Below are 9756 nucleotides of genomic sequence, written 5' to 3'. Positions count from 1 at the left end.
TGTTTCATTGGTTGCTTTAGGGTTTTATAGTATACATCTTTAGCTTATATGACATTACAGGGTATTACACCACTCCTTGTATAGTATAGGAACCCTACATTAATATACTTTCATTTCTCCCCACCTGACTTTTGTGCTAATGTTATCATCCAGTTTTTAACCTATGTTATAAATGTCATACTACATTGTTACTAGTTTTGTTTAAGCAGTTACCTTTTACATAATTTTAAATAAGAAAATCTTAAATATATTTTCCTATGTAGTTACTTCCCGGGGCTCTTTGTGTAGATGGACATTTCATTTGGTATCATTTTCCTTCTGCCTGAAGGACTTTTGTCTGAGTGTGGGTCTGCAGTGATGAATTCTTTTCAGCATTTGTACATCTGAAAAAGTCTGTATTTTGCCTTCATTATTGAAAGATACTTTTCCCGGGTATACATTTCTAGATGGACAGTTTTTCCTTTTAGTAATTTAAAGATGTCTACTGTCTACTTGTGTCTGACAAAAGACTTTTGTCCTTATTTTTACATAATATCTTTTTTCCTTATCACTGGTTTTTAGTAATTTGTTTATGATGTGCCTTAGTGTATTTTTCCTCATGTTTCTTGTGCTTGAGAATTATTGAACTCCTTGGATCTGTGAGTTTATAATCTTCATCAAATTTGGACATTTTCCGGCCATTATTTCTTTAAATATTTTTTTTCTGTTCTCCCAATCTCTCCTCTCCTTCAGTGAGTCCAGTTAACACCTGTATTAGGCTGCTTGAAGTTGTCTGTAGCTCACTGATGCTGTTTATTTTGAAAAACTATGTTATCTCTGTGTTTGGATAGTTTCTATTGCTGTGTCTTCAAGTTCACTAATATTTTCTTCTTCAGTGTCTAATCTTCCATGAGGCCCATCCAGTGTAGTTTGTATTTCACACATTATCGTTTTATCTCTAGAAGTTCTGTTTGGGTCTTTTTGTTGTTGTTGTTTTAAATCTCCCATATCTCTGCCTAACCTTTTGAAATATGGAGTATAGTTATACAAACTGTTTTATGTCTTTGTCTTCCAGTTCTATTATTTGGGTCTGTTTCAGTTGATTGATTTTTATCTCCTCATTATGGGTTTTATTTTCTTGGTTGTTTCCATGTCTAGTCATTTCTTTTTTTCTTTTTTTAACTAGATGCCAGATGTTGTAAAATTTACCTTGAGTGCCAGATATTTTTGTATTCATATAAATATTCTTGAGCTTTGTTATGAGACACAGGTAGGTTATTTGGGAATACTTTGATTCTTTTAGGTCTTGCGGTTAAGATTTTTAGGTGGGACTGGAGCATTGCTCAGTCGAGGGCCAATTATTCTCCACCACTGAGGCAAGGACCCTCATTGTACTCTGCTTAGTGCTCTGTGAATCTTGAGGTTTTTTAGTCTGGCTGGTGATAACAGGCACTATTTTTGGCCCTGTGTGAGCCCAGGGCACTGTTCATTTTGAGTGCTTCTTTCCCTGGCCTTGGGAGGGTTCCTTACGTGCACACCCTGGCCAGTATTCAACTGACCACTCGAGGAGAGCCCTCTGCAGATCTTCAGACTTCTTTCTCTGAACAGAATACCTTCTGTTGCACTCTGTCCTTTGAACTCCAGCTGCTGGGAGTCTGCTGGGCTCCTCCTGGGTTTCCCCCTCCCTGTGCTGTGGCCTGGAAACCATCTCAAGACAGTGAGCTAGGGGCAGTCCAGAGGCGCATCTCATTCATTTTCCATCCCTCGGGGATCACTGTTCTTCATCACATGATGTGTTGAAAACCGTTGTTCCGTGTATTTTGCCATTTTGGTTGTTTCAGGTGGTAGGTAGATGCAGCCTCTGTTAGTGCATTTTGAATGGAACCTATAGTCATCAATTTGCTCTCTTTTTCTTTAAATTGTGGTGAAATTCATATAACATAAAATGAACTATTTTGAAGCATACATTCACAGTGTTGTCCAACCATCATGTGTATCAACTTCCAAAACATTTTCATCACTCTGAAAGGAAAACTCCATATCCATTAAGCAGTTTCTCCCCATTCCCCTCCCCCCATCCCCTGTATTCTGTTTCCGCCCCTGTCTCTGTGGATTTATCTATTCTGGATATTTCATAGAAATGGAATCACACAATATGTAACATTTTGTGTCTGTCTTTCACTTAGCATAATGTTTTCCTGGTTCATCAGCATTGTAGCATACATCGGTACTTTATTCCTTTTTATGGCTGAATAATCCACTGTATGTATATACCAGTTTGTTTCTCCATTCCTCAGTTGGTGGACGTTTAGGTTATCATCATCTTTTGGCTATTGTGAATAATGCTGCAGTGAACATTGGTGTACAAGTATCTGTTTGAGGCCCTGCTTTCAATTCTTTTGGGAATGGAATTGCTAGGTCATATGGTAATTCTGAGGAGCCCTGGTAGCACAGTGGTTAAGTGCTTGGCTGCTTAACTGAAAGGTCAGTGGTTCACACCCACCAGCTGCTCTGTGGGAGAAAGATGTGGCAATCTGCTTCTGTGTAAAGAGTACAGCCTTAGAAACCCTATGGCAGTTCTGCTCTATCCTATAGGTTATCTATGAGTCGGAATCGACTAAACGACACCCAGCAAGAACATGCTAATCCTATGTTTTTAGCCTTTTGAAGACTCACCCAGCTGTTCTCTACAGCAGCTGCGCCATCTTATATTTCTCCCAGCAATGGACGAGTGTTGCAGTTTTTCCACTTATTCGCCAGTTCTTATTTTCAGCATTTTTTCTTTAATTACAGCCATCCTAGTGGATGTAAAGTGGTATGTCATTGTAATTTTGGTTTGCATTTCACTGGTGACTAATGATGTTGAGCGTCTTTTCATGTGCTTGTTGGCCATTTGTATATATTCTTTGGACAAATGTCTATTCAGGTCCTTTCCCCATTTTTTAATTGGGTTATTTATTGCTCAGTTCTCTCCTAACAGCATAATGAGCAGTTTGCCATGGTCCTAGCTAAAAATTTTAATATTCCTCACATTGAGTTGATTTTTAAAATGAGTTAAGCTTTCCCTTACTGTTGAGTATTTAGATTGATCATGGCTTTTGCTGTTACTAATAACTTACAAAATAATTTCCATGGCTTTTTTTCTCTTGGACTGGGCTGGGTCATGCGATATGAACATGTTTTTAGATCTTGCCAGATTTTTCCTGAAGGGAGTGTGGTTTTACAAAGCCATCAATGATTCAAGAGTGTACTTGTTTTATTGCAGACCTGACTTACATCATTTTCTGGGGTGTGTTTTGCCAGTAAGTGTAAAATGGCCCTGTGTTACTACTTTAGTTTTGTGGTTTTGGTTCCTAGTAATGTAAACATTTGCCCCTAAGTCCGTTGGCAGTGTCCCTGAATATGAGTGCATGAGGAAGGGCCAGTGGACCCTGAAGATGCGGCTAGGGCTCTGGCTTTAGTCTCTCAGCTAATCCTGGGATCTCTGTTTCAGGCACCATCATGACTCCAAACGACGGAGATCCGATGAATTTAGGCCTCAAAATTACCACCAGCAGGATTTCAGACGAATGTCTGATCACCGCCCACCTATGGGCTACCATGGCCAGGGACCTTCAGACCATTACCGCTCTTTCCACACAGACAAATTGGGGGAATATAAACAGCCCCTGCCCCCATTGCACCCTGCAGTCTCAGATCCTCGCTCTCCCCCATCTCAGAAGTCTCCTCATGACTCCAAGTCGCCCCTGGATCATAGGTCTCCTTTGGAGAGATCACTAGAACAGAAAAACAACCCAGATTATAACTGGAATGTTCGGAAAACATAGAGGATAGCTTGGAAAGGGAAGAGCAAGAGTCATCAAGCACCTGGATATTTGTGGTCTGATCAACAGTAGCCAGTTATCTTGACCAGTGACTGGAGTTTCTGGACATGCTGCTGCTGGCAACTCACTGGCTGAAGGAGCACTTCAAGGAGTGGGGGGCTTTTGTCTGGTCCAGATTGGATTTGGGTCCCCATTCCTGCACTTTGGCACCCCATCCCATTCCAGCCTAGTTCTGGCCTCCCACTTTGACAGGTGCTAGGAAGAAGAGGTGACTTTGTGTGTACCAGCTTTATGGGGCGGTAGTTCCCCAGTGAAGGAAGAAGGGATCCTAGAGATACGAATGTTTTATTGCCGGGGCAGTGTTCCCTGGACCCTGGCATGATGGTCAGGGAGGGAATGAGTGCATGAGCGAAGGCTGCCAGGACCTGCTGGGCAGTGTGCGATTTGATTCACTAGTATATGATTATTGCTGCTGAGGGGGAGCGGGGTGTGGGCAAGTGGTTGGGTTCCTGGGTTATAGGACTTGAAGGGGAGCTGGTACGCCCCTTAAATGTGTTCTTGGGAGAAATACACTCGGGCCTCATTCTGTGGAATCCTAGGGGGGAACGGCATAAAGAGAGAGGGAAATATCGTCCACAGTGGTCTCTTCCCTCCCAACACTAATTTTTTCCACACCGTCTTTGTACGTTTCGAAGATTGGCCTCCTGAGTGGGCCTCCTTTTTCCCCTATGCCAGGGAAAGTAGGGTCCCTCTGGCTGACTTTTGAGTACTGTGAGTTAGGCATCGTCGAGGTCAGCATGGGTCTTACTTGGTTGAGGAACGGGCAGAATAAGGGTTTGGGGTAGGGGGGGAGGGTAAGGGTTGTGTGGCCAGGGAACTGGAATCCCTGGTGGATTTCTGATTCCTGTGGTGAGATGTGAAACTCCAGGGCCTGGAGAGGCGGGGTGGGGGGGAGCAGAGGCAGCCCTGCTGACCACCTTGTAGCTGACAAGGATCGAGATGGCAGCGCTAGTGCTGACATGAACAGGTTTTCCAGTGAGAATGCCAGCAAGTTGGGAAGCTCTCAGTGTTGTGTAGGTCAGCATTTGTAGCTGCATTTTAGTTCCCTTTGCACAACTTGAAGAAGTAGATTATACAGAATCACACATCTCCTGATAATCATATGGTCAGATGAAAGTAAGTTAACCTCTGGTGGACAGGTTTCTACTGCTAGGTGAAGGTTATTAGAATTGTACTCAGTTTTTTTGAAGAATAAGATCAAGTAAAGCATAAACCCAAGTTAATTTTTTTCCAGGATAGGAAGCATCCAAGGACAGGGTGACTGAGCTATAGATAGTAAGAATCATACTGGAGTTGAATTGAGTCCAGACAAGGACGCAAGTTGGTTACATCAATTAAGCAGGCAGAATGGAATTTTTCTAAGGAACTCCTTTCAGTTTATGAAGGCTGGGGCCTTCAGTTTTATTATTTTAAGTTATAGCTTTGCCAGTATTTTTTTTACAGTATCCAAAGGCCTTTCTAGATGGAGACAGAATAACTGGCTTGAATATATGATGTGCCTGTGTCTTAAATTTATGCCTGCCAAGTGTAAGTGTCCAGGTTCAGAGCTGGTGAAAACTCATCCGTTGGGCATACACAGGGTTAAACTCCCTGAACTAACTCGTGGGGACTTCATAACATCATTATCACTTACTTGCTAGTGTTCTGGGCAGCACCGTTCATGCCTGTAGCAAGAAATCCCTGAGTTGAAGCACACTAGTGAAGCAGATGTGGCTTTGATGGGCTCCTCGCCACATAAAATGTAATGGGGATGGCCAGGGCAGAGCATCCAGGTGAAAGCTGGTCCTCCTGGCTTGTGTTGGAGGCTCAGTGGGCCCACCCCCTTCATATTTAACTTCTTTGGTACTTGGGGTTGTGCACACATGCATAGCCCGAATGACCACAGAGGAGCCACCTGGGCAAAGCCACCTCACTGAGGACTTGCTGGGAATGCTCAGTGGGAGGAGGTAGGAGATTATGGCTCTGCTTTGGCCACAAAGTAAGTGATAAGGAAACCACAAATTGAATTTTTTGCTGGTAATATTGACACTATCCTGTGCTTGTCCTGTCCAAGTCAAAGATGAAGGTTAAGTTGGCTCACGAGGTTCTTGACTGATGGGAGATGGGGACCCGAGTGCCCTTGCCCTTGCCCTGTGGGAAGTCAGACTGTGCCCTCCTGGGGGTGCGCTCCTGTAGACAGAGATGGTAGATGGAGGCTGTGTATTTCCAATACTTACCAAGGTTTTTTTTTTTCTCTGAAGCTGTTGATAGGAGATGTAAGTTATGCTCAAAGGTGTCTCATCATGAGGAAAAGGAACTTCCTTTTGTTCACATTCAGGACTTGTGCCATATGATGTAGCAAAAGGCAGTATCGGCCAGATCAGTGTTAAATTGATTCTAAAATTACAGTATCCCCATCCAGACATCTGTTTTAGGTGTTGAAGTATGTTTGAAGAGTGGGTTGGGAGAAAGGAGGCATTGCCTCATTCATTTAAATCAGTATGAAAATTGTATGCTGAAATCAAAACCAGAAATTTGCACAGGTAGAAATTTTCTCTCACTTGTGGATGGGAGAAGCTGCCACAAGAATTTTTGAAGATGGTATTCCATGGAGCCTAGTTTTGCAGGACTTAATGGTCGGCTAGAAATAGCAGGGCTTGAGGAAGAGGGGAGCTAACATCACCTAAACCCTGAACATAAACAAGGATTAACATGATATACTGTAGCCCTTAGAAGGGAAAATGTGAAGCCCCCACTGACCGCAGTAGCCTTGCAGTGACGTGCGGAGCAAACAGCCAGGCCCTCCACGGCTTGGCTGCTCCCCTGGGCTCGCTCTCCCGTTAGCCATTACCCAAGCCCTTCGACGGGAAACATGGACGCTTTGCACAGCTGCGGCAGATGTTTGAGCCTGATGTCTGACAGTCACATCAGGATGTGTGGTGCAAACGTGATTCAGTTCTGAACTCACACTATGACACTGCAGCCCTACAGACCAAAACCCACGTGTCAGCGGGAGCAGAGGCCGGCCCAGCACAGCGGCCGCCTGGCAGGCCGAGGGCTACTGGTCAGGCGAGGGGGCCATGCCAGGGGTCCAGGCTGCTTCCGTCCATCTGCTCCCCACTCGCCTGGGGACAGATGGCTTTTCTTTATTGTAAAATTGTGGACTTTTAAAACCTGTTGACTAAACAGTAATTAATTTATATTTGTGAAAAATGCCACTGTCCTAGTGATTTCTGATGTAAATAATGTTGTTTATATAGTATGTATTAAATTTTCCTACATTGTAAAACTGCTGTACTTTTGATTCTTGTATATTAAAAAGTGTTACTAAGGATTTCTAGAATTGGGCTGACACGTTGCATTGCATTTGGTGTGGAGTGTGTGGCGGGAGATGCCTCATCTCCCTTCCCTTGGGGTAGCTGGGGCACCCAGGTTTTTGGACAGCTTGTGAAACAGAGCCTTTTTTTTCTTTCAAACTTTAAAAAATTTTTTTTTCCCCATAGAAAAATTTATACGTACATTGTTGTGTGACCCTAATTGCGCTCCCCATACTGTGACAGCACACTCCTCCTTCCACCCGATTCCCCAGGGAAACGGAGCCTTTTAAAGTTGCTGTTTTTTTTTTCCTCCCTTCTCAACCCCGGGTGTGCTGATGGGTCCGGGGTTGTGCTGCACAGGTGTGTTAAGAGTTCACGTGCTTCAGCATCCATTGCTGAGGCTGTACAGTGCCCGGACTGGAGCAGCACCAGTCCAAATCCCACAGCCCTGCACCCCACGAGCTGACCTCAGGGAGCCAAAAGCAGCAGTTGAGCAGGACTACCTTGATTTTCCTCAGTGCACGTCCTGCCCAGGAGGCCCCTGAGAAGACTGGGAAGGGTGCATTTGAAGTCCTGTGGGCGCCCAAATGGGGGTCCCACAGCCCTCTCTGCTCAGAAGGAATAAAAAACACCTTGTCTGCCAGCCTGCAGCCTTGAGGGTAATTTAACAGTTGGTTATATATTCTTGGAGGGGAAAAAAGCGTTTTAGAATGGAAACACTGACACAAATGTTAACTCTAGCAATTTGGCACGGAGGGCAGGCCCGGCTTCTGTGAGGCCCAGACAGGACGGGTGGCAGCAGCCTGCTGGTGGAGGTCCCCGGCTGAAGGGAGCAGGAGAAATTTGCCCACACCCACGGATTTTTACGAGTACATTAATGACTTTGAAACCCAGCAAATCTTTGTGAAGCTCTTCATTCTTCATACCAAGTAAACCCATGTGTCTGCTCAGAGTTAACCCCTGGGGCTCTGCTCCACGGAGAGAGCGAAGTGATCAGCCCAGACTTGGACACAGGGCCTTGCAACTGCAGGGAGGGGAGCGGGGGTGTGAGTTCATGGAGCGCTGAGTGAAACATGAGAGCTGAGGGCTATTCCTGCCGATAAAGCAACTCATCCTAATCCTGTTCCAACTCAAAATCTAGGTTGGAACGACTTTGGGAAATTTTATTTTAAAATTTTATTTTAAGCTGCCATAATCAGCTTATTATGATTTACAATAGCAACAAGGCTTTTAAACTGACCGCTGCCAGAACGCCGCCTTTTACTGGAAGAAGTGGGCCTGGCCCTCCCTCCTCGCTGGCGGGACCTCGCACGCCTGGCATGGAGGCAAGTCCTCCTCAGCGCCAGCAGAAGGGTCACTTACTGCAACACTGGGCGCTGCCGCCGTTTGCCAGACCCAAGTCTGGGCTCCGGGTCCCAACCTGCAGCTCCTAAAGGAACTGCATGCACCTGGCTTGCCCTCGGTGCTTTGTCTGAATTAGACTCCGTGCCAGGCTCCCCGCCCGCTGGGAGGTTGGAGTCCCGCTCAGCCTGTGTCACCTCCGGCCCTCGTGTTTTGTTGAAGTGGGGAAGGGACGCAGTGTGACGTGTAAGAACATGGACCCTGGTGGTGTCTGCCCCGTTGCTGCTGGTGGGAGTCCACCTTAGGCTGGATGTCTTGGTGACTTTCCACTTGGCATTGTGACCACGGAACGTGGTGAGATGGCAAGTGTGGCCAGGCCACCTGGTTTGCATCTGACCACACCGTTATCTGGCATGTTGGGGACATGGACACGGTTGACCTGCAGGCTTCTAGCCTCCAGTCCTCCAGCCAGGTGCTGTGTGCAGGGTTCACACACATTTCCTCCATGACCTGCGAGGGAGTTGTTCCTATAGTGCAGTCCTCCACCAACCGTGAACACTGCAGTGGCCTTCGGGGCTGGTCTACAGGGCTGCTACAGCAGGAAAGGCAGTGCCCGCCTGGGTGGCCCTCCTGTGTGTGGCTGGGCTGGTGGCCTTTCCATCTTCATTTCCAACGGGAGGAGACAGCTTCTTGGGTTCATGAGGTTTGTGACTGCCAGCGTGAACCGTGGAAAAGGAAAAGGTTTGCAAACCTTCAGGGCTACCCAGATGGTGGCAGTGTCCTAGGCCCGGGAGGGGTGGGATCCGGCAAGCACCCCGCAGAGGTCGGGGGCGACCTGGGGTGAGTCTTGCCTGGCCTGCAGGGCCTCGCTTCCCTCAGAGCCCGCCCGACACATGGAGCTGCTCCTTCTCAAAGCCCAGCTGGCCAAAGGAAGAGGGCGGGGGCTTCGGCAGGACGCACCTTGCTCTGGGGGGAGACTGAATTCCTGGGAGAAAGGCCAGCAGGGACCAGAACCATCTGAACATGGAGAGACCCTGTTCAAGGAGCGCAGTCTGGGGGAGACACAGCTGGGACTAGAAAGTTACCGAGAGAAGACTTCACTTGACGGAGACCTTGAGCCCCTGCTGTGGGCCAGGCCCTGTCCTGAGAGAGGGGGACACACAGCGGTAAACTAGAAGGATGTGGCGCCTGCCCTCTTGGAGGTGACATTCTAGATGTGGAGGTGGGGAGGCAGGCACCATGCAAGGACACAATAA

General features: G+C 46.5%; 1 protein-coding gene across 1 annotated transcript in view; it reads left to right on the top strand.

The window, feature by feature from the left end:
* The window catches only part of CHD2 (chromodomain helicase DNA binding protein 2), a 144332-nt gene extending 136995 nt beyond the window's left edge, over positions 1-7337 (top strand). The window contains exon 35 of the mRNA XM_023727811.1: positions 3457-7337. Coding sequence (XP_023583579.1) covers positions 3457-3806 — 350 coding nt within the window. The 3' untranslated portion in view covers positions 3807-7337. The remainder of the gene's footprint in view (positions 1-3456) is intronic.
* Positions 7338-9756: the final 2419 nt, after the last annotated feature.

Source organism: Trichechus manatus, unplaced genomic scaffold (assembly GCF_000243295.1).
Source record: "Trichechus manatus latirostris isolate Lorelei unplaced genomic scaffold, TriManLat1.0 scaffold00019, whole genome shotgun sequence".
NCBI lineage: Eukaryota > Metazoa > Chordata > Mammalia > Sirenia > Trichechidae > Trichechus > Trichechus manatus.
Note: the sequence above shows the minus strand (reverse complement) of the source record. Positions and strands in the feature narration are given on the sequence as shown.